At 43.0% G+C, this 25153-nt stretch overlaps 1 protein-coding gene across 2 annotated transcripts; it reads right to left on the bottom strand.

Moving 5' to 3' along the window:
* Positions 1 to 195: 195 nt before the first annotated feature.
* Positions 196 to 24301, bottom strand: LOC121921471 (tripartite motif-containing protein 5-like). Of its 2 annotated transcripts, none has more exons than XM_042449611.1 (9): positions 24056 to 24301; positions 15716 to 16140; positions 13080 to 13102; positions 11445 to 11530; positions 10064 to 10159; positions 7936 to 8040; positions 6215 to 6402; positions 4077 to 4180; positions 196 to 2036 (listed from the first exon to the last, which is right to left on the bottom strand). In XM_042449611.1, the coding sequence occupies exons 2-9, from the start codon at positions 16133 to 16135 to the stop codon at positions 1901 to 1903; spliced, it is 1158 nt and encodes a 385-aa protein (XP_042305545.1). In that variant the 5' UTR covers positions 16136 to 16140; positions 24056 to 24301; the 3' UTR covers positions 196 to 1900. The 2 variants fall into 2 exon arrangements, with proteins under 2 accessions (XP_042305545.1, XP_042305546.1); XM_042449612.1 differs by having other exon boundaries at positions 10064 to 10156.
* Positions 24302 to 25153: the final 852 nt, after the last annotated feature.

Below are 25153 nucleotides of genomic sequence, written 5' to 3'. Positions count from 1 at the left end.
ACTACAATTCCCTGGCTGGGAATTCTAAATAATCTCCTCTAAACTGCAAATCCCATACGACAGACCATGGCTTTTAAGATGGACTCAGTGTTATAAGGGTATGGTGTGAAAGGGCCCCAGTTATCTGGGACAACTCAGCATTGATCAGAAATTGATATGCAAATAGGCACACAAATGCAGACACACGCACAAGGGTGGATTGGTGCAGGCATCTGCCTTTATTAGCTCTCTTCTGGCTCAGTTTATAAAGTCTTGCACAGTTTTGCAGTTTTAATGTTAGCTTGGGTAACTGATACTATATCTATGCCCTGTATTGAAGCTATGTCTGCTCCTACTAGCGAATATGATACGAGAGCCTCAGTCATGGCTGTGACTTGTGCAAGTCTTGCTTCCCCGAAGCATTCCTTCTACTAGAGGAAAGGTTATCCAGAAATCAAGCAGTCGGAGAAGTATGCCTCTGCCTCTCCCACATGGCCAAATTGCAGATTGCCTCTCATTTTACATTCTTACTATAGGTCACACATGGGTTTCCTTTCTAAAAGGGATATTGATATCTTAGTAGCAGAAGTTAAATAGTTTCCAAACCAACATCTCTTTATGAAAAGTGGGAGACAAATTCATTCCCTTGTCTCCCAAACTAGAAATCAGCAGCTACACAACAATTTTGTCTCATTGCAAAATTTAGATCGACAGACGTTTATCATACTGGGGCTAATTTCAGCATTAAAGATTAAAGTGCATTTTAATCATCCCACAAATAAAACAAAAATGGCAAGTAATTGCGCGAATGATTATCACACACAATTGCACAAATAAAGTGAGACTGGAAATGCATTGTCGCTAAAATCCCAAAACTAAAATGATGCATGTTAATGCTTCTTTGTGACTACTTTAATGGCAGCTTTAAGTGTGACGTTGTGAGAAATCGTTTTGCATAATTATGCTATTTTTCTGGGATATTCACGGGATAAACTCCCGATCTCCTTCATGTGATAAACTCCACTGTCATGCTTAACTTGAGCCTTCATCGCAGTTTAGAGCCAAGTCTCAAATACAGTGGGGCCTTGGTATCTGCTGGGGTTTGATTCCAAGAACTGCCATGGATGCCAAAACCCATGGATACTAAAGTCCCATTAAATGCAATGGCATAATAAAATAGGTTGCCTTATATAAAATGGCAAAATTAAGGTTTGCTTTTGGGAGTTTATCCTTGTTTCTAATATTTTCAAGCCATGGCTGATTGACTTTGTGGATAAAAAATCCATGGTTAGGGTGGGAAGACTGTACTATGATCTAAAATCATGAGATTTTTTTTACAACAGAGGAGGCTTGAGACATATTTCAGTCATTGTATGATTTTGATCCTTCCAGCTACTGGGCTTTGTTCTTTTCTGAAGGAGTCCTTTCACATTTCTGAAGACTAGGAACTTTGCATCTTGTAATCTCAAAGGAAAGCTGAGATGGTGAATTCCATTACAAGATATTCTCAGTTCATCTAAGAGATATCACACAAATTTTTTTACACACAGTCAAAATAATCCTATACAAGTTACTCCTACTCAATAGAACTTGCTCCCAAGGAAGTGCATTTAGGATTGCAGCTCAAAAGCCTCAAAGAGAGGTGGTTTTTCCACCTTGCCATCAGTCTTATATCCAGTCTACAAGCTCTTACAACCATACCACAAAAGATTTTTTTTAATCTCATGCTCATAAATTGAGGATACTCGAGTCCCCAATCTTTGGCAAGGAGATGCTACCATGAAGGGTATGAGGTTGGTCATTTGGGTTGGTAACACATGGGCATTTATCACTGCACACACACATCGATAAAGGGTGGCAGCTTGTAACATGGGAAAGCATTGCAACAAGTTCCCTTGATAGGCAGCCAGCTCCTACAATTTCACGTCCCTCGGCAGCGGTCCCGGCTTATCTTCACACCCTGACTGCAAAGCCACTTCTTCTTGACTGAGCAGTCGGCACTGCTAACAGCCCCCTGAATGAGGAAAGCACATCGTCCATCTCCTTCTATTTCAAAGCTGGAAAGGAAAGTAGGCCAGAGTGACTCACTGTAAAATGTCGGGGATGTATTTCCAGCAAAGGTGCTCAAACATATATGCATATAACTTTAACAAGTGAAACAATACAAAGAAGATAAAAAGTTAGAAAGAAATCCTGTAGCACCTTTGAAACTAACTGACAGATAGAGGTTTGTAGCATAAGCGTTTGCAGACTCATCCATTTCATCTGATGCATCAGATGAAGTAGACTAATTCTGTGAAAACTTATGCTACAAACTTCTTTCTCCCAATTATGTAATCTCAAAGGTGCTACAGGATTCCTTTGTATTTCTTTATGCTGATCAGTGAAGACCAACACTCATGGTGTCATACACACCCCATTGGTCTCCTTCCATACCACACCATACAGAATCCTTAATAATGTTTTTTGTACTAATGTTACTCATAAATTGTAAGGCCCATATATCATTTAATATAATGGCAACAGTTGTAACATTAAAAAAACCTAACAAAATTAAAATTATGCCTTTAAATTACAATATCATATGAACAACCTAAATGTTTTTACATAGTTTCATGTAGTTAAAACAAAAATTTGGTAAGATGTGATGTTTTAAAAGAAAATTTAAAAAATTAAAAATAAAATTACAATTTTTAAATTTTAAATTTTTATTTTAAAAAAACACCTTTGTTTTGCTAAAGAGTCTAGCCCCACTCACACCATCTCCAATGTTTTAAATGGTCACAGGCATATGCCACAGCCTGTTTCTACAGAAGGCAGCTATTTGGGGAGCAATAGTGTCACCCCCTCATAGATGTCCTATACCCCCCACACCCCCAAGTGACACCCCCCATGCTGATGCAGCTTAACATGACTACGTATTTGAATACCAGCAATACTAAGGGTGAAGCTGATCAGGGCAAAATGAGGGTAGTGCCCTCCCATAAGAATTCTACCACAACAACTGAAATTTTCCTTTACTCCTCTAATTTCTAGCATTGCAGAGCACAAGATAGTCAAAATCATTCACCTTTTCCTCCTGTTTTGTGCCTTCAAGTCCTTTCCAACTCATGGTGATCCTAAAGTGAACCCATCATGGGGTTTTCTTGGCAAGATTTGTTCAGAGGGAGTTTCCCTTTGCCTTCATCTGACACTGAGAGAATGTGAAGTGCTGTCACAAGAGCCTTTAGCTGCTGGTGGTGGGATGTCTATATATCAAAGCCTTATTCCCACTACCTTTTAAACTGGAGTGCAAATCGGTTTGAACCAGTTTAAATTACTCTGGTTCGCACTTGAACTGAATCACTGAAGCAATTCGGAGAGGGGGGGCATGCCCTAGACCCATTTAACCTGTTTCTTTTCGATGCTGATTTTTTCCGCATCTTTTTGGATAAATTGAATTCGTGCAAGTGTGAACGAGATGCGGATCAGAATCGATTTAAATTTGCCCTTTGGCTGGCTGGAGTGGGTCCATTTTGAATCAATTCATTCGTCAATGTGAACCATAAGTGGGTTATTTTGCAGCAAGAAAATGCAATCGGGGCAAATGTAGTGTGAACCACTCTCCACTGCTGAACTGATCCATCGATTCGGATCGCAAAGTGATTTATTTGTAAGTGGGAATGAGGCCCAAAAAGATCAAACTAAGCTCCTTTATGAGGGATTCTTCCAGTTGGGGGTGCCACAGCTGAGAAGACTCTCCTGCATGACCTTTACAGTCTCATTCTGTTAAAAGGCCATATGTGAAGCAGAGCCTCACCAGATGGCCTATAGCAGAAACAGGTGATAATAGGGGGCATTTTCTGACCCTTTAACTGGAAATGTTTGGCACTAAATCTGGGATCATCTACATCATGTGCAAGCAACTGGAGTTCTTTTCCAGAGATTGTCAGTTTGCAATTCCCCTCAACCAAGCTAGGACAGCCAACAGTGGGTGTTGAAAGTCCAGCCACATCTGGAGGCCCACATATTGCCTCCATAGCTGGTCTACATGCAGAGCATATGCTTTACCACTGAACAAATGAAAGCAAACTCAAGTGAAGGGTGTACACACTCACAGATTGTTGAACTCAGTCCCATTAGGCCATTTCCACCTCTCTCCTGATTCTCTCTGGAAGCCAACCCAGTGATTGAAGGAGTCTTTGTCACTCACTGCATCATTCTGATATAAAAAACAAGAATGAGAAGAAAAATAACACATTCAAAACATGTGTTTTTGAGAAGCATCCACACATAATTTTGGGTGTTTTAGATCGGCCTAATAAAGATACTGTCGTTATAATAAAGCCTCTGGAATTTCCCTTCTAAGTGTGTTTAGGGCTGTAGTCCAAGAGCTACTCTACTGAGACTACATCTGCACTACAGAAATAATTCAGTTGTGGCACCAGAGCTATCTGACAGAGAAGGCTAAATATCTAAAAAATGTCCTGTTCCAGGATTCCATAACATTGAGCCATGACAGTTAAAGCAGTGTCACACTGAATTATTTCGGCAGTGCAGATGCAGCCTGTGAAAATGGAGGTGGCTACATTTGGTGGCAGATTTAGGGATACTGTTCAGAGAGTTAGAATAGGAAATTGACAGATTCAAGCCTAGGGAAACATCCATCAGGAAGCTCTCTCGCTCTGATAAATTAAGCAGGAGCTGGGCACAAGTTTCCCTGGACACATTCCCAATTATTTTGATGACGGTCGTTAACAGAATGATAAATGTCTGATTTTTCCTCCAAGGTCACAACCAATGCTGTCCCTTCTTGACAACATCATCCAAAGACTAGAAAGAAGACAACCTCTTCTGCTGTATCCCTCTTTCTTTGGAAAGAATTCAAACATATGGGAGGACTTGGGGCTATATGTTGTTGACCATGATGGCAGCTAGTGGTTTCCTTATTAGTGGAGCAGTGCATATCCACTTCACATATTAATCTGATGACCAACTTAGGGTGCTGAGCCATACCCTCCCAACATTTCACAGATGACAATTACTTCTGCACTTTGAACTCAGTTTGCAGCAACTGAAGTAAGACGAGGGCAAAGGGAGAAGGTAGGAAGAGGAGAATGAAACTAGGACTTTTAAAAGCATCTGAAAAAGTGAGATGACAAAGGATTAGTAAATGTCCTTGCCAAACTGGATCAGTTGGAGGGAATGCCTGAACTTTATCTTCAGTTTGGAACACCTTTGAAAATTCAGATTAGAACTTTGTGAATTCATCACCCCATTGGCATGGAAGCCACTGACCACCACTGGTTTAATGGCTTACCCCAAACAGGCCAGATAGGATACATCTCTAAAGCTGCATCTACACTGCAGAATTAATGCAGTTTGATACCGCTTTAACTGCCATGGCTGAATGCTAAGGGAATTCTGGGATTTATAGTTTTGTGAGATATTTAGCCTTCTCTCTCAGAGAGCTCTGGTGCTACAACAAATTACAAATCCCTAGATTCCATAGTATGAAGCCATGAAAGTTAAAGCAGTGTCAAATTGGATTAATTATGCAGTGTGGCAGCAGCTGATGGATTAGGCATGAGAGCCAGAGCCTTTGTTTGCAGTTTCTGCTGGAGAGCTTCCTGTCAAATCATCTAACTGACTCTTCATTCATTTGCCAGAATTCTGTGGGACAGAAATTCGTATAGACCAACATTTGTTGCTGTGTGTCTTCAAGATGCCTCTGACTTATGGCAACCCAAAGATGCCATAAGGTTTTCTGGGCAAGATTTGTTCAGAGGGAGTTTTCTTTTGCCCTCCTCTGAGCCTGAGAAAATGTGATTGTCCACGGTCACCCAACAGGTTTCCATTGATGAGCAGGGATTTGAACCCTGATCTCCAGAGTCATAGTCCAATGCTCAAATCACACCATGCTGGCTTTCATAGTACCTATAAATATTTTTAAATAAAATGACAGAGACTTTTTAAAGAGAAAAATTAAAGAAGGGGTTTTGTGATATAGCAAGAAGCAGTTTTATGAAATATCAGTTTTTATAGTAAACCACTGGAAGTGAAGCATTGTCTGAGATGATTGTGCAGGTGCTTTTCAGCCATGCCAAGGAGAAAAATGACTCACAAAACCACTGAAATCATGTAGCGTAGGTGCAGACACTGCTGAGAGCTCAGAGGAAGGAAACTGAGATCCACCAAGCATCCCCATCTGGGTGCAATAACACACAACACTTTTTAGCTGGTTCCCCTCTCTTACCAGTTTCTCCAAGTTCCCGATCACAGCCAGGGAGGCCCCAAGGGAGGAACAGTGTTGCTGGCCAGCCTCCCAGGACCCTTCCAGTTCCAAGACGTGATAGCAGTTCCCTTGGTTCATGAACCAGCCAGGTGGACAACAAGGGGTGGTGCTGGTGACCACACCTCTGCCCTCCGGGTCAGCTTTAGCCTCTGACAATGAAAATCAGTATGGTTTTTAAGCTGTTTCATCTGTATGCTCAGGCTAGAGTTTAACAAGGGGACATGGTTGCTAAAGACCCATTGCCTACCCAACACACTACTTGCAAGGGCTCCCTTGACCTGCACCCTCTTCTCAGCAACCAAGTCTCCTTATTCATCCAATTTTCACTCTGTCACTGACAATAGCGGTAGTGAGAGGGAGGAACATTAGATGGACTGACCAGCTCGGGAATATGTTCACAAGAAGGAAGAATTACTTCAGGAAGGGCGACCCATTGAGGGTACATTAGGAAAGCCCTCCCCAACATCTGGAGTTGGCATTGTTTATCCCAAGCCCTGACCATTTTCTCAGCCATATGGAGGGTGGTACTTGCAAGCGTCAAGAAACACAAAGGTGCTAATGTAGTGTTTCTTTCTCTTCTAGCAGTGGCTGGTTGGCTTCATGTCAATGGAACAGTGAATCTATTCCATACTTTAAGGGCATCATCATAGGTTCTGGAACTATTTCAGGGATACATTCAACACCTCTGTCTTATGCCTACAGGGAGCAAGTATCCAGGGTGGGCAGAAATGGGCAACTGCAAACACGCCAGGAGCCATTTTTCCTTCCCGCATCTGCCTGGTGGCCCATAACAACACATTTCAGCACACTCAGGATGACATGATGTCACTTCTGGTCATCATCTTAGCCAGTTCCCCCCCCCCCCCCGTCTGCCTTTCCCCCAACTATTTTGAGGATGTACGAAGGTTCAGAAGAGCAAGCTGCTGCCTTTTTAGGTGACTTTGTGAGACCTGGGGCAGTTTAAGGGCAAAAAATTCACCCCAAAATCAATTCAAATTGTTTTTAAATCACTTTGGGGGTGCTTTGAGGAGCTTCTGGGTGGTCCTGCTATCTGCATTTAGGGGTCCCAAGGGCCACATAGAGATTTCCCATCCCTAACATAAGGTAAGCAGCTACAGGGAATTCAGTCTAGTCCAGGTCATGCACAGGTAATCTCAGAAGAGGAAGTACAGAGGCAAAGTCTCAACTGGTCCTATAGTCATCACACAGAGCCAGTAGTCCAGGCAAACAAAACCCAATGGGTTCAGGAAAAAAGTTGTTAAACATAGCCCATCTAGGAATCAAGAAATTCATGTTCCCACTAACTGTGCCTGTAAAGGTGATAGGACATGAAAAAAGGGTCTGTCCTGAGGACCTCAGGGTCTGGACAGATATAGTCTGTCAGATAGCCTCGACCCAAGCCATGTATGGTTTTAGACTTGTTAAACATAACAAGTGAAGGATGTGAAAGGATCTTGTAACACTTTTGAGATTAACTGTGTGAAAGGGATTGTAGCAGCTTCCTCAAATAATTCTTCAGATACATGGAATAAAAAGCTGATGCTACAAAACTTCTTTCACACAGATTCCTTTGCATATTGCTATTCCAGACTAACACAGCCATATCTTTGAACAACAAGTGTAGGTTATAAGTTTTTGTGGAAATTCCTAAAGTTCTCTAAACTGGATTTTTTTCTGCTCACTTGTAAAAACAAAGATGGTTGTGACCAAGCCTGCAATCTGGATGATGAACAGTACCAGAACGATCCATATGATAGAGTTCTGTGTCTTGGAGTTTGACTGTGTGGCTACAGAGGGGAAGAGAACAGACAATTAAAATAAAGTTATTATAATTACATGGTAGGTTGTTCTTCTAGAAACCAGCACTACAACCCAGAACACAGTCGAAGGGGCCCACAAGGATAAATAAAATCCTGAAGAAAGATTAGCCCCAACCATATCAATAATGTGGGAAACACATTATGTATCTTGTGTTGGATCAGCATTAAAAGCTGCAATTCAATGCTGGGTAAATGCACAAGGAACCCACAGCTTGTGACAACAAGACAGAAGATCTGCAGGCACTTTGTTCCTTGTGAGGAAGAGAATCAATGACTGAAGGGATTTCCTTTATGCCAGCTTCCAAGGTGTGTCTTCTGGGGAATTCTGTTGACTGGATGGTGAGCCTCCAGAAGTTGGATTAAGCCTGTGAGCCTCACTATCCCTTTCCTTGCTCTAGAATCGACAGCACAAACATTTTTATAAATGAGGCTGATGTTGCCTTTGAAATTCTTTCTATCTGTTTATATGGGAGCTTAATTATGATGAATGAAGAAAAACATTTAGCCAATGTGGGTATGTTTCCTTAACAAATACAGGCTGAATTCCAGCTTGGCCCAGTGCAGTACTGAAGTTAATAATGCTAAGCTGAGCCATATGCCACACACCACCAGTCTTACCATACAGCAATCCACAAAGCAATTTTTGCATCATGGGTAGTAGGCAGGAGCAGCAGCCAAGTTCCTGTAGCTGGATGCAAGATGATTACATTAACACTGGGATGCACCAGGATCCTCTGGAGGTCTCAGCATTTCTGTAATCATTTTATGCCTGACTTTGGGGACAGAGCCAGATGCTTCTCCGATCCTGCTTACTCCCCACCGGCCACAAGGCATGGTGTGGTCATGTAGGGTGGGCCATCAGAGGCCCAGTATCAGTAAGTCCAGAGGGAAGGACCCTGGGTGCTGTGGTGGAAGGAAGGGAGGGAATACCAACCTCCACACCACCCAGAAAAGGACATAAATAGATGGAAGGGAAACTTGTGTGTGTGTATGCCACTAGCAGGATGCTCATCACACTGTTTGAAAACATACTACAGTATTTCAACTTTATGCATGGCAGTGTCTCTGATCTGTGGTTTATGAGATGCGTTCTTTTTGTGTAACACTTCTGAATTCTGCAGTGAGAGCTCAGACTCCAGTGGTGGGCATTTCCCAGAAAGAATAGCATTGCCATCCCTGCTTACTCTGTGATGAGTTGCCTTAGAAGAACATTGGATATGTTCTAACGCTGTCCACATATATGCCCAATAGGCCTGCCTAGTGTCCTATGTGGATCGATTCACACCACATTCCAGAATAGGCCTCAAAATCCCTTTTAAGAGGCAAGGGATTTCTATGGCAGAGAAGTAAATATAGAAAGGATAGAAAGTTCAAGGGTTGTTGCCCAAGTGTTTCCCAAAAGCTAGTATGAAGCGCTTCTTGTTGCTGTTGTGTGCTTTCTAGTCATTTCCAATGTATGGTGATCCTAAGGCAAACCTATCCTGGGGTTTTATTGGCAAGTTTCAGCATGAGAGGGGGTTTGGCATTGCCATCCTCTGAGGTTGAGAGAGTGTGACCTGCCCAAGGTCATCCATCGGTTTTCATAGGCAAGCAAAGATTCAAACTCTTGTCTTCAGAATCATCATCCAACGCTTGAACCACTATGCCTCTATTCTGTCATGAATGGAGGTTCCAGATGGTATGATGGATCCTTGAGGGGTTACAGGTCAGCTCCAAGTGGACAACCATCTTCAACAAACAAGTTCCACTGAAGTCTTTTATATCTCTGGGGGCATGGGACAATCCCAAGACCTAACCACTACCTGAAGGCAGTCCTTTGCTCTTTAGCCACACCATTGCCTTCCAACCAGCTCCTGCCTTGTAAGTTTGCATTACTAAGCAGGCACCAGGTAGCGTGAGACCCACAATATAAAGGGGGGGCATTTCCAAAGGCAACTGATATTTACAAGGTATCTTTTATCCAGTGCTACTCTTAGCAAATGCATGTTACCTTCCTCCTTTTTTTCTTCCAAGTTGAAGTCAACCCACTGCTCAAACAGCACGAGTTTTTCTGTGTCATCTTTCTCATTTCCATCAAGGGTCTCTGCTTTGAAAAATAAACGGAAATAGACAGTGAACTCTGGCTGCATCTGCCACAGACATTAGGAGACAAATAAACCTTTCCTGGATGGATATTCTCATCTGTTTCAGCAAGGTACAGATGGAACTTGTGTGCAGGGTGGTCATATAAAAAGAAATCCTTCTTTCAATGATGCTATACCTCTGTATCTGGGAACTCCCTAGAAGAGTTGTGTGGGTGCAGTCTGGATTAGGGCCAGTAAGAATCTGAGAATCTTGTCCCACCTAAGTATCCTGGTTCTATATGTGTTGTTGTTGTGTGCCTGCAAGAGACGTCTTACTTATGGCAACCCTCAGGTTAATCTTTGACAGGGTTTTCTTGTCAATACTTGTTCAGAGATAATTTGTCTTTGCCTTTCTCTGAGGCTGAGAGAGTGTGACTTGCCAAGTAGGTTTCCGTGGCTGAGTGGGGTTTGAACTCTGGTCTCCCAGGCTGCATCCAGGCACTTTAAGCCTTTCAGAATGTATTTGGACTGCAGAACTAATCCAGTTTGACACCACTTTAACTGCCATGGGTTAATGCTATGTAATTCTGGGAACTGTAGTGTGTTGGGGCACCAGAGCTCTCTAACCCAGAAAGCTAAAGATCTCACAAAACTACAGCTCCCAGAATTCCATAGCATTGAGCCAGGGCAGTTAAAGTGATGTCAAGCTGGAATATTTCCACAGCATGGATGCAGCCCCAAGTGCCCTAGTCCAACACTTAAACCACTACACCACAATGGCTCTTGCTTCTATAAGGCTTCCCTGGAAATCTCCAGTGTTTGATAGATTGAAGGGTACAAAACCACAAAATTGGCCTTATGATAAACTGCCAAACTTTTACATAATAATTCCTAGAATGTTCCATTAGGATATCAGCATACTAGTTATGCGGTTTGAATAGAATGCTACTTTTTGAAGAGATTTGCTTTCCCATAATTTCATTTATGATTGCAGAAATAGAAATTATCCTCCAATATACGATCTGCTATTTTGGAAAGAAATATCAGCACTCTATTATCTGAAAAGATGTAAAGAAGCAGTAAATATAATATGTATAAACAATAGGATCTTATAGCTGTACCATGTAATATGAATGACAATGATTCCTGTTTCTAACCTCCCTCCCCCCACCATTAAAACAGAGTAGAGCATGGTTCTGGCCATGAATCAAGTTTTGTTATTGTATATTTGGGGTTCTTTATTTGTTGATTTGCTTTCTGGTTTTGTGCAGAAATAAATAAAAATAAAAATATGCTATTTTTCCTTACCTTTCCCTTGAAAGTCTACTGGGTCATTTGTATATCCAATAACAGGAAGACTTTTTGGCTCTGTGTTGGGAAAACTATCCTCCTGCCTGCAGAGGGAGAAAACATTATCCAGAATCCATGCTACAGCATCAAACTTTGATGTGCAAACAATAGTTTATCAATGAACGTCAAAAGAACTGATTATCCTGATCAGATTCAGCCAGCAGCTGTGCTGGATGGGAATGATGGGAGCTGCAGTATAACCCATTTGGAGGGGGGTCAGCTTTGAAAGTCTGTTATAGAATATAATTAGATTTATTATTTGCATGGTTTTTCAGCCTGGGAAGTTGTGCTCACAAAAGATTTTACTAGAAATGGCTGGTATCTCAAAACTATACTTAAATAAGATTCCAGCCAATTGAATATGAATCAGTACTCTTGATAGCAATATAATGATATCAAAATGCACAGCAACAAAGAATTCAATTAAAGTATATAAGAACAAAAAAAAATTAAATTGCCATAAACTTTAACTACAGATCCCAGGATTCCGTTGGATGGAGCTACACTACTTGAAGTGTTGTTAAACTGCATTATTTCTACAGTGTAAATGCAGCCTCTGAGGTTGCATCTGCACGGCAGACATAATGCAGTTTGACACTGCTTTAACTGCCATGGCTCAATGCTACGGAATCCTGGGATTTATACTTTGTTGTGACATCAGAGCTCTCTGACAGAGAAGGTTAAATATCTCACAAAACTCAAAAAAAAAAAAATCAGAAGGAATGGGGGAGTAAACCGCCACATTTGTGACCAGTTTTGGATGGATTTGGTTGACTTTGGAACCAAAGATCACCCAAACTTTGCATTAAAATGGGTCTAGGACCTCTGGGAGGCCTCAGGAGGACCAAGTCTTAAGGTCCCCTGAAACTAAGGAACCAAAGGCCACTGGGAGATGCCTAGGAAAGGGGAGGCCCAGTCTGGTTTCAATCACTAACTGGAAAGGAGCTGATGAGAGTTTCTTTCCTTTTCAGCCAACCATGGTCCTACTGTTTGGACAAATGTGCCATTGCCCATCTCATCCCAAACACCTTTCCCAACCAATGGTGTGATGCAATGTGTGTTAAGACCTACACATTTAAAGCATTATGATCCCTCTTGAACTGCCATAGCAACATCCCGTGGAATCCTGGGATTTTCAGTTTAGGAAGGGGCATTTAGAATTCTCCACTAGAGAGTTCTAGGGCCTCTGTTTGTTGCTAGCTGCCCTCTCAAGTTGACTTTGACTCATGGCGACCCTGTGGATGAGACACCGCCAAGACTCCCTGTTCTCCACTGCTCTGCTCAGCCCCTGCAAACCCATGCCTGTGACCCTTCTCATTGAGTCCCTCGATCTTATTTGTGGTCTTCCCCTCTTTCTTCTGCCCTCTACCTTTTCTAGCATTATTGTTTTCTCTAGTGATCCGTGCCTTCTCATTGTGTGGCCAAAGTATGACAGCCTCAATTTAATCATCTTGGCTGCCAGATAGGTGGTGCGGGACACTGTTGTAAATTGCCTTGCCGTTTATTAATACTGTATATTTCTTTTGGACATTTCCACTTTTCAGCTGAATGAACTTGCCACAGCTTAATAGTGCACCAGAGTGAAATACTTACCCACTGAGTGGACGTCCAGTCCCCTAGGAAAGAAAAGAGTTGAGTAAGAAAATAATCATCTAATCATTTTATTGTAATTTTTTATTGATCACATTTTTGCTGGTTGTACCTAAGGTTGAACTGTCACCACATTAAACCCCATTGATTCATTGTAGAAGCTGTCATTTATTCATAGTCATTTATTTTATCAAACCAATCAGATTTATTAGAAATTGGGCTAAAGGGGAAGAAGCATTTTTAAAGGCAGCATCACAACAGGTTCCAGATGTAAAGCTCTTCGGATTAAAATCTCTCATGCAATCAGGAAGCACATAAAGAGAAAGTGAAACCATATCTTTGTTGCTGTTGTTTCCCTTCAAGTCATTTCTGATTTATATGGAGATTCTAAGGAAGCCCTATAATGGGATTTTCTTGCCAATATTTATTCAAAGGGATTTGGGTTTCCATGGTTGAGTGGGGATATGAACCCTGATCTCAAGAGTTGTAGTCCAACCTTCTAACCACTACACCACTCTGGCTCTCAGAACAATGTCTGTCTTATACTATTATACCCACTACCCACACCTCTCTTGTGGCCACACCATTCCAGTAGTATACATAAATATCAGTCTGAAAGAGCCTTGTGTCTGCCTGGTTGTGTGAATTTTCCTTAAGAACTGGAATCCCAATTAGATGTACCTTCCCTTTAGACTAGTGCTTTATCCACCCCAGAGGGGAATTCTGGGAATTTTTGTATGAAATATCCCCATCCTCAGCTCTGGCCAGCAGGACTTTGGGCATCAACATAGCGCTGCTGTGAGGCATGTCCCACTTCTGGCACCCACTGCATAAAGTGCCAGCCTAAAGAGCAGGTATAAGCTAATTGGGATTCCAGTTCTGGCACCTGGTATTCATTGGTGATCTCCCATCCAAGTACTAACCAGAGCTGATCCTGCTTAGCTTCAATGATCAGACAGGATTTTGTGCCTTTAGTATATGGCATGGCCTTAAATAAACTGTTGAAGGCTATGTTTCTTCTATTAGAATAAAATCAATCAAAACAAACAACAGTCATGGAGGAGGATATGGAATAATCCAGATAAGGCTATGGTTCTTTTTCCCCATGCCATTTTCCTGCTGAAAATCCATCTTTCCTGTTGCTATTCATCCATGCCCCCCTCCACCTCTTTAAACAGAAAACAGAAGTAGTATTTTCAGTGAAAAGATGACCAGGGAAAAAGTTTTAATCTGCTTGCCATGGCATGGTTCCTACATGGACCCTGTTGTTGTTTTTTAGATAAAAAGAGGACATTGGCCATTCTTATCATGATTCCACCCTTTGTGAGTCCATCTGATGTTTTTTACAGTGTTAGACAACAGATATCATAACATGCACTGCAAACAAGCATCTGTTGTTGTTGTTTCTGACATGCTGAATGGTTTGCACGCCCAGTCGAAAATTACACTAATTAATTCCTTTTGGCACATGGGTGAAACAAATAAATTCAAACAGAATCCTACATGTAGGAACTTGTGTGTGTGTGTGTGTGTGTCTGCGTGTTTGCAATATAAATGGTACAATCTATGACAAATAACACCCTGTTGTTTTTTCTGTATGTGTACAACAGTCATTTCCACACTTGGGCAGAATGAGAATATACATCTATTGCTCCCCTCTGTGTTGCCTTCACATAACAAAGACAAGGAGAGAAATGTTTGCAAGAGGAATGACTGGGAGAAATGGGTGGTTAACTCCTCCCCTATTTACTAACTGTTCTTTGCAAATCTTCCTCCTTACTTCAAATCTGAATCTCACAAGGAGACCACAAAGAGGAACTGGTAGAGATTTGATGGATTTACTTCCTGCACTGTTTTCTCCCTGGCTGCAACCATTTACTTCAGGCAACGTATTTGGCAATACTATGCAGTTGCAAGAATGAGGAGCTGTAACTCTAGACATCTGCATATTTTGTATGGCACACCATAGAATCACAGATTCAGAGTTAGAAGGGACCACAAGAGCTATCTACTCCAACATCCTGCCATACAGGGACACACAGCTACAAAAATCCTGAAAGGTGTCCACCCAACTTCTGTTAAAAGACCTCCAAAGATGGAGAGCTGACCACTAGTACTTTCCTGTGGCAGCCAAAGAAAGAGACATTTCTTTCTAACGTTGCAAAGCAGAGCAAGGTCAAAAGAGCTGATAGAATTCTGGTGCTTCAGCAGCATACATAGCAGCTGTAGTGTGCCTTCAAGTCATTTCAGACTTAGGGTAGCCTAAGGCAATCCTATCATGGAGTTTTCCTAGCAGGATTTATTCAGAAGAGGTTTGCCTTGTCACCCAGTGGGTTTCTATGGCTGAGTGGGAATTTGAACCCTGATCTCCTGGAATCCTAGTCCAACACTCAAACCACTTTGTAACACTCCCTCATAGTTACTGGTGTTTTTTTAAAAGCCACATGGCTGGACTACTACATTGTGCTTCATGTGAAGCTGCCCTTGAAGGCTACACATAAATGTCATTTCATACAAATGGTGACAGCTACACTCTGATGGAGGTGGCCAAATGGAAAGGTCTTACATTAGGGTTCTTGCATTTGCACTGACTTCTTGTTGACTTCTGGGAACAATTTCTGATCATGGCTTTGACCTACCTGATGTTCTGTCTTGACTTCCTGGTTTCTGGGAATCACAGTATGCTCTGTATGATCCCAAGATTTTCTGCAGACTGAACAAAGTAAGGCTTGATCCTCCACACAGAAGAGATTTAGGACTTCCTTGTGTATCTCACAGAGACTCTGATCCACCTTTTTTGTTTTGTCTACGGTTGTCAACCTGGTAGTTCCTTCCATTTTCCCAACTGGTTCTTTTGAGCCAGGTTTATTTTTCAAGAAAAAATCCTGGCAAATAGAGCAGTCAGTTCTCTCCAATAATGCTTCCTCCCAGGATTGGCTTGAACACGCTTGACAAAAATTGTGCCCACAAGTTTGGGTGGTTGGGTTTTGACAGGGCTTCAGGCAGATCAAGCAAGCAGTTCCTCCCTTAGGATCCTTTGGAGAATGTGCGTTCTCCATGCGTCCTGCTCAAGAAAGAAGAGAGGAGAAATCCATACAGGCCCAGCAGAGTTTATAACATATATAGTAAGTTTATAATAGGGCTATTGGGGCATTTAAGCAGCCTGACTGTGAAAAGGAGATGGGGATGCACACTTTGGATTGGGATTTGTCCCACTCCAGCCACCCAGCTTCTACATTCCTTCCAAGCTTTTACCTCCAGTCAATGATTCAAGGTAAGAGCATGTGCTTGAGAGCCTGCTTGAGGGAAATTGCTTCAGACCACATCCAACCCCACATGACAGAGACTCGCCACTGGAGACTTCCTAGTGGACTAAAAGGAAACACTATGATCCAAAACACACTGCAGAAATAATCCAGTTTGAGACTGCTCCTTCATAGTTTAAAATTGGCTGGGTAGGCCTGCCAAAAGAGTATTAAAGCAGTCTTTAATACTGCTTTAAATTCAGGCAGCATGTTTAGCAGTCATATCTCCTGGCGGGTCATTTCACAGTTTAGGGGTGGCCAAAGAAAATGCCCTCTTTGTGACATTTGCCAGTCTAGTTCTGGCATGTTAAGGTGTGGGTATGAATGTTAAATCAGAAATATGGCAAGATGGAAGGATTTAAGTCTTTCTTTCTTTCTGATCAAAATCCCCCTTCCCCAGCTATTATTGGCCATGTTCATCTGGGAGAAGGAATACAGGGACAGCGTGGGGTTTCGTAGGAAAGACCCTAACTCAATGAACACATCCCATATGAATCTTTGATTAAGGGACTTTAAATAGTTTTTGATTTAAAGCTGGATGATCTCATCACGGATCTCCCACATCATCGTATGTGCAGTCCGGCTTTATTTCCAAATTTTGGGCAGGTTATTTATTTTGGATAGTGACTCCTAGAACATGGCCAATGCTGGCTAAGGTAGTCTAGTAAGAGTTGTAATCCAAAACCATGATTCCCCCCCGCCCCCAAGTTTTGGTTCACATATCACTAAAATCATTTCCCCGTGGCACAAAACTTTTCTGTTGTTCCCTGCCTTTATCCATGGGGAGAGGTGGGTAGGAAAATAATAATAATAATAATAATAATAATAATAATAATTTCTCTCTCTATGCTAAAACTAAACAGAGATCATTCACCTTTAGCAAAGGAAAATAAAAATGGTACAAGCATGATGATGCTTTAGGCAGCTTCTGGCTTTTTCTTGCAGCCCACCAGATAAACATTAGGCCTTCCACAAGCCTAGTAGCCCCTCTGGTTCCTGCACTTGGCTAATCTCTGGTGCAATGTGTGTTTTTCCTGACATGTTAAAGCAAGAATATGGAAATCCCACTTTGTGACATCAGAGGATTGTGTTACAGCAACAGAGGCCAATTCACCCTAGATATCTCAACACAGGCTTGGCCAAGGATGTTTTATGGCTCGAAGTGAGGGACAAGATGGCACCTTGTCTCCTTCCAGGTACAGAAGCCAGCTGGACTAGTGCCAAATCTTTCTTTAATTGTGCCAATGGAACAACACCTTCAGTCACCCCTGAGGACAGCAAGCTAGTTGACGGGACCCAGGGCAAGCTCTATGATAATCACACATCTGTCCAAGAGAAGAAAATGGCCAGAGGACATAGGAATAATGGTTGGGGAATGGGTTAGGACAGGACTGTCTCTCGTCTGTACATCTATAGGCTACCTTATTTGTACAGTGCACACTTGTATAATCTTAGAGGTACAGAATCCTGTGCAGGGGGGCCCTTTCATACTACATATTGTGTCAGCGTGATTCCACTTTAATTACCACAGTAACATCCCTAGTTTGGTCCTCTATGGGACGTTTACTTCAAATGGTCAGAACAAAACTGGCAAGTGTCACCCAGAGGGCATTTTCATTGGCCACCCCTAAACTGTGGAATGACCTGTCAGGAGAGATCCAACAGCTAGCTATGCTGGCTGAATTTAAAATAGCATTAAAGACCTATCTCTTCCAGCAGGCCTATGCATAGATTTTAAACTATGAATTTTAAATCAGAATAGTTTTTGGTGGGTTTTTCGGGCTATGTGGCCATGTTCCAAAAATGTTTCTTCCTGACGTTTTGCCAGCATCTGTGGCTGGCATCTTCAGAGAATGCTTTGCCTGGAAAAAGTTGAGTGTATATATACTGTGTGAGCCTGGGAATGCAGGAGTAATTTGCATGTGTATTGTTCTGTGCTGATGGCCGGCCTCAGGCTGGGAGGTTAATGCAAAAGAGGATTAATGTCTGCTAAAGCCCGGAAAAAACGGAAAAACCAACAAAAAACTATGGATGCCAGCCATGAAAGCCATCGACTTTACATTAAATGAGAATATTTACGAGAGCCAGTAAGGTGTAGAGGCATTGGACTATGGCTCTGGGAACCAAGGTTCAGATTCCTGCTCAGCCATGTAAACCCACTGGGTGAACATAGGCAAGGCACACTCTCTCAGCCTCAGAGGATGGCAATGGCAAACTCCCTCTGAAAATATATTGCCAAGAAATCCCCATGATAGGTTTGGCTTAGGGGTGACGGCTTGAAGGCACGCAGCAAAAATTGCATAGATATCGTGGTACACGAGGAACAGTCCTGTCCTAACCCATTCCCCAACCATTACTCCTATGTCTTCTGGCTATTTTCTTCTCTTGAAGGACAGAAGTGTAACTGTCATGGAGCTTGCCCTGAGTCCCTTCAACTAGCTTGCATCCTCAGGGGTGACTGAGGATGCTGTTCCATTGGCAGAATTAAAGAAAGATTCATCGCTAGTCCAGCTGGCTTCTGTACATGGAAGTAGACAGAATGCAAGAAAACACAGCAAAACCAACATATTTTAATCCAGACTATTTTAATGTGTAATGGTCATTTTAATCTTAGTTTATGTTAAACACTTTTATTTTATTGGCCATTGAAATTTTATCAGTAAATAGAAACATACAATATTGATACAAAAAAAATCATATGTCCAAAATATACCTTGATACTGAAAAGCTATAACCTGCAATTTAAAAGCAATGACTTGGGTGTGGTGTGTATACATGCACATAGCCATACTGTGAGAAAGTGGCACATGTAGACCCCCTCCTAGTGGGATCCTTAAAGGGTTAATATTGGAAGGAAGGGCTGAGCCTGACAATTTAGTTTTGAAATCTAATCCATTCACATTAGTTGTGATATTATGATGTTTTGGCTCAGACTCCTGTCACCACTGGTGGCTGGTGACTTCCATGTCTGTGGAGTGGTGAATCTACTCTTGGTCTCAGTCTGAACTTTAAAGTAGATGTGCAAGGTGCTGAACTTATTTGGGACTAGCATTTAGCACCAAAATAAAGTCAGCACCATTGAAGTTTGTACTAAAGCTCTAAGCAGATGCACTGCCCAATTGCTATTAAAGCCACTATCAGCTGCTGTGTTAGTCACTAGTTTTTGGTTCTTTTTTTTCCAAATAAGGAAGGGTGGAATAAAAAGGAATAAAATGTGGAATTTATAATTGAAGTGACAAAAGCATAGCCTACTGTTACACACCTATAACTGATTTGTATACAGGAAAAACCTACATATTTGTGATAATGGTACTATTGCCATGACTATAAAACTCTCGCAATCCAAACAGCTTCATTTATATACCACTTCATACTGAATTAGCAGTGTCTAAGTGGTTTACAAAGTGTAAGCTAATTGCCCCCAACAGTCTGGGTACTCATTTTATCCACCTAGGAAGGATGCAAACCTGAGTCGAGCCTGAGCCCTTTTTCTGGTATTGAACTCGCAACCTTATGGTTTTGAGTGAGTGGCTGCAGTACAGGCATTTATCCACTGAGCCACCAGTGCTCCAACCTTAAGAGTACCAGCTCCTGCAAATGATGGGGATCTGTTCTCCTGTCAATAGGTGCACAGCAGACTGACTTTTCCATCCCACTCCCATCAGCGATCTCTGGTGTACTGTGAAATTGTAACAAGGATCCTGCTTATGATTGTCACACTGGATATCACTGGTGGGAGGGATGGAAACGACAGTATCCTCTGCTCTGATCAACAGGAGAACAGACCACCATTGCTCACAGCACTGATGGCCATTAGGGTAGGATTGGGGAAGCTGGGCCAGGAGACACTACTCAGTGATGTATACTTAAGTATAACTAACCAAGGGCTTGTCTACACTTGTCAGAATACTCTGGGCTGCCCCTAGAGTATTCTAGCCTCCACATTCCCCCTGCATTTGGTCCCCTTACCTGCTGGCCAGCACTGTCACTTCAGGTGCAAATCGGTCTGAAGTCAAAATGAAATGCCCAGTTTCATTGTGACCTCAGATCAACTTGCATCCTCAGAACAAATTGGCAGGGATGCTGAGGGACTGGCAGCTGCCCATCGCCCGTCATTACCATGTTTTGCTCAGGGTTTTCTGAGAAACCCAGAGCAAAAGGTAAGTTATTTTAATGCAGGACAAGGGGTAGAAAGCCTTAAGTTAACCAGGTCTGGGCATTGTGTAAACAGCCTGGACCCAATTTGGGGTTTGGGTGCTGTGTAGCGTAGACACATGTGGCCAGCCCTGGGGTGAGTTTGGGATATAGGATTAATGTATATAGGCCCACAGTGACTGATCAAGGATCTCAGCTATCATCTGATGAAAATAGTATTATTGGTTTTCTTTCCTTTCCTTTTTTTTTTAATTTAATAATAATAATAATAAAATTTTTATTTATATCCCGCCCTTCCAAGCGATCAGGGCGGCTTACAGGGTGCACCAGTGTGCAAATAACATACAAGGTTAAAAACAGACACATACAACAAATCTTAAAAACAATAAAAAGCCCCATTAGCCCAACCTCACGGCCACGAGAGAGGAGGGAGGCCCACAGGATATTTAATCGGGGAATGCCTGATTGAATAGGAAGGTTTTGAGACCCTTCCTAAATTGGGCCAGGGTGGTAGATGAGCGGAGTTCCATGGGCAGCGTATTCCAAAGGGCTGGGGCAGCCATGGAAAAGGTCCTTCTTACAGTAGAAGCTAACCTGGCCCCAGGCACCTTCAGGAGTTGCTGCCCAGATGTTCTGAGGGTGCGAGGCGGAATGTACGGAGAGAGGCGGTCCTTCAGAAATCCTGGGCCCAAGCCATTTAGGGCTTTATAGGTAATAACCAACGCCTTATATTGAGCTCGGAAGCGGATGGGCAGCCAATGGAGATCTTTAAGCACAGGTGTTATGTGGCTGGCCCTGGGAGCGCCAATGACCAGCCGAGCTGCCATGTTCTGCTCGAGTTTGGTATAAGGGTTGCCCCATGTAGAGTACATTACAGAAATCCAATCTCGAAATTACCAGAGCATGTACAACAGTTTCAAGGTCCCTCTGGGCCAGGTATGGGCGCAGCTGGCGAATCAACCGAAGCTGATAACAGGTACTCTTGACCGTCGCATTCACCTGAGCAGTCAGGTGAAGGGACGAGTCAAGAAGCACCCCCAGACTGCGCACGGAGTCCTTCACAGGGAGCGTGACCCCGTTCAGGACAGGTGGAATCACCGCCATTCCTGGACCAGGAGAACCTATCACTAGTACCTCCGTTTTCTCTGGATTCAGCTTGAGTCGGTTTTCCCTCATCCAGCCCATTACCGACTCTAGACAGGCCACGAGAGGAGAGACGCCATCCCCAGTCACTGCATCAGTCGGAGACATAGAGAAAATGATTTGGGTGTCATCAGCGTACTGATAACCCCGCGCCCCATGTCTCCGGATGATCTCTCCCAGCGGTTTCATGTAGATGTTAAATAGCATGGGAGACAGAATGGCTCCTTGAGGGACCCCGGTTTTAAGGGCCCGCTCACTGGAGCACACGTCTCCCAGCTGCACCATCTGGGACCTCCCAGAGAGGTAGGACCGGAACCACTGGAGCGCAGTGCCCCCGATTCCCACCTCAGCCAGGCGCCCCAGAAGGATACCATGGTCTATGGTATCGAAAGCCGCTGAGATGTCCAAGAGCACCAACAGGGACACGCTTCCCCTGTCGATGCCCAGACGGAGATCATCGACCAAGGCGACCATGGCCGTCTCAACCCCGTAACCCGCCCGGAAGCCAGTTTGAAATGGGTCCAGATAATCCGTTTCATCCAAGACCGCCTGAAGCTGGATCGCAACCGCCCTCTCGATCACCTTTCCCAGAAATGGTAGCAGCGAAACAGGCCGATAATTATTATGAACCAGGGGGTCAAGGGAGGGCTTTTTTAGGATCGGTTTTACTATGGCCAATTTGAGATCCGATGGAAATTGCCCATCCCTGAAAGATGTATTAATTATCCGGCGCAACAAAAGTGTTACCGCCGGTCCCCCCTGGGCTGCTAACCACGAGGGACAGGGATCAAGAGAGCAGGTTGTTTTCCGAACACTTCCGAGGATCTTGTCCACATCCTCGGTACTAACCAACTCAAACTGATCCAGTGTAACATAGTCCACGGAGGCTCTGGGCACTTCTACCCTAGGTTCTGCGATAATGTCGGCATTCAGACCTTCGCTTATACGAGAAGTTTTATCCACGAAAAAGTCGTTAAACAAGTCACAGCAGGCCTTAGAAGGTTCAAGGATCTGGTTCAGAGCGGGAGGGAGCTGAGTTAGCTCCCTGACCACCCTGAACAACTCTGCCGGACGCGACTCCGCGGACGCAATACGAGCACCATAGAACGAGTTCTTTGTTGCTCGTATTGCCTCTCCGTAGTCCTTTAACAGTCGGTCTAGGAGAGTCTTGTCGTTTGAGCAAAGGTGTTTCCGCCAACGGTACTCTAGTCGTCGCAGAACCCGCTTCCTCGCCCGGAGATCTTCTGTATACCAGGGCTTGCGTTTGGAAGCGGGCCTGAGAGGACGCTTGGGAGCGATTCTGTGTATAGCCCCAGAGAGACCGGTATTCCAGATACCGGTGAGGGCATCAACAGAGTCGCCGTCATTTCCAACCATGAGCCCCTCTAAGGCTTCTTGGAACCTCTCAGGTTCCATCAGCCTTCGAGGGTGGACCATCCTAATCGGTCCACCACCCCCGGGGGGGATCTGGGTAGAGGCCTTGATTTTCACCTCTACCAGGAAATGATCCGTCCATGACAGGGGGGAAATAATTTAATGATGTTTGTATTTCCTTTTTAAAAAAAAATATGGGTTGTCTGTATTTGATAGTCTTTTGACTTAATTTTTATCGATCATCCTCCCAAAAATGGCTTTGAAGTGATAATAGAATGGGACATGATTTGTAAAATTCTGCACAAAATGCATCCAAAGAGGTCTCAACAATCAGAAAGCAATCAGAAAACAACATGTGTTATAGTAAGAGAGCAACTCCATTCTTTATGTTACTTTCTAAGTCTAACCTTGTTATCCCCGCAAATGGGTAACTCATTACAGGTAACTCCCTTGCTTGTAACATATCATCTCCTAACTCTGCTCTAACAGCCTATTACTTAATGCCATGCTTGTTAGTCATACACAGTCAGGAACTCAGTGCCAGTTATGGCAATCCTGGGAAAGGAGGATCAAAACTCTTCATTTCACCTTGTCAGTTTGCTTTGTTTCTGTGCTGGCTGGGGAGGGATCGAAATCTATCTTCCCTGTTTGACAGAAGGCAAAATGATCTTTAATACTCTGTTAAGAGGCTAGTATTTTACTTTTCAGTGCTGGCTACACTGTAGATAGCATGGAAATGTCAGCTCCTCCTCCCATTTAGAAGGCTTGAGGAGAGGAACGAAGGCTACTAACTTTCATGGTCTTATACAGTCTGTAGTATACCCTACCCTTCACAAGTCTGTAGCATGCCCTACCCTCTCTTCTATGACATTTCTGCTAAATGGAAGCTTACAATGAATATTTATCCAACTTTTAAAAAAATTAATAGACCATGGGGTATCAGGAATCAGAATATTTTAGCTTCCCCTTTGCATGCAACTTTACAGATACTTGGTGACATACCTGGAATTTCACTGTACAACTGACTCCACCGATCTTCTCAACACAGTTTATGAGAAACAAAAGCTCCTGGTGAATACTTTATTTTCTTCTAATCTCAGGCCTTATCTTAGGTCCTCAGTCCAACGAGATTTTGTCAGCCCTGACACTTGCCATGAAAACCAGTGGCTAACTGAAAGGGGAGCAGCGAAGCTGAACAGGGGAGGGAGTGCAGGGTAGGGAGGTTTATGACAAATAGGAACGGCTAAATTGGTCCTGCTTTATTTTGCCAAGGCCAGCAGACATTAAATAACAAGAGAGATGTCAACACGAAGGGGGCCAAATGGGTGGGTTGGAGCGACGGGCACAAGTGTGACCCCAAGTGACCCATGGATGTGGAAGCAGGGAACATTTTCAGAGAACAGCTTCAAGTCCCAGGATCCAAAAGAGTATATTAGCCAACTTCAGGAGTTCTGAAATTACAAACCTGGATGCCTGGGTCAATGAGAAAGACTTTCTCAAAACAGTGACAGTACAAAACCAGGAATATATGACCACTTTTAAAAATAAAAATCAGTATGAGGATTCTGAGACAGCCAGTTAAATGGGGACTTAGGTCTTTTGACAAGTATTTGCTCCAGTTCCATTTCAAGCACCTCTAAAGGTTGACAGATAGTTGGCAGACAAGGGTTTGTCCCATTAACTTCCCAGAGTTGTAAAAGCCTACGAAGTTATCGAGTTTACCTCCTTAATCGGCATAATCCCAAGTTATTTACTGGAATTTCACACACACTCTGAGTTCCTAAAGTTCTCAAATTCATTTGTATCATTAGTGTCCGTTTATTTTTGCAATATTAAAACGAATAAGACTAATATGCCAGGGCAGTTGGGGGCTTCCATGTCAGTGGTAAATCTATGTTCGGTTTTAATCCAAAATTTAAAGGCGCTATTCAAAGTGCTAAACCTATTCTGGAGAGAGGATTCAGCACATTGCACAACTCATGAAAACCCACTGGGTGAACTTGGGCATGTCACCCTCTCTCAGCCTCATAGGATGGCAACGGCAAAGAAACAGATCTACTATTTTTTCTGGTACTAACATTATGATGCTTTCTCTTTTGC

Source organism: Sceloporus undulatus, chromosome 2 (assembly GCF_019175285.1).
Source record: "Sceloporus undulatus isolate JIND9_A2432 ecotype Alabama chromosome 2, SceUnd_v1.1, whole genome shotgun sequence".
NCBI classification, from domain to species: domain Eukaryota; kingdom Metazoa; phylum Chordata; class Lepidosauria; order Squamata; family Phrynosomatidae; genus Sceloporus; species Sceloporus undulatus.
This window is presented reverse-complemented; position numbering and strand designations above follow the sequence as displayed.

Bases quoted from the DNA above. Each gene is read 5' to 3' on its own strand.
- LOC121921471 (XM_042449611.1), bottom strand. From the start codon at position 16,135: ATGGAGAACGCACATTCTCCAAAGGATCCTAAGGGAGGAACTGCTTGC. The intron at 13,103-15,715 runs GTAGGTCAAAGC...TTTCTTTCCTAG, and splicing joins AAGTCAAGACAGAACATCAG to GGGACTGGACGTCCACTCAG. The intron at 4,181-6,214 runs GTAAGAGAGGGG...TTTTTATATCAG, and splicing joins TCGGGAACTTGGAGAAACTG to AATGATGCAGTGAGTGACAA.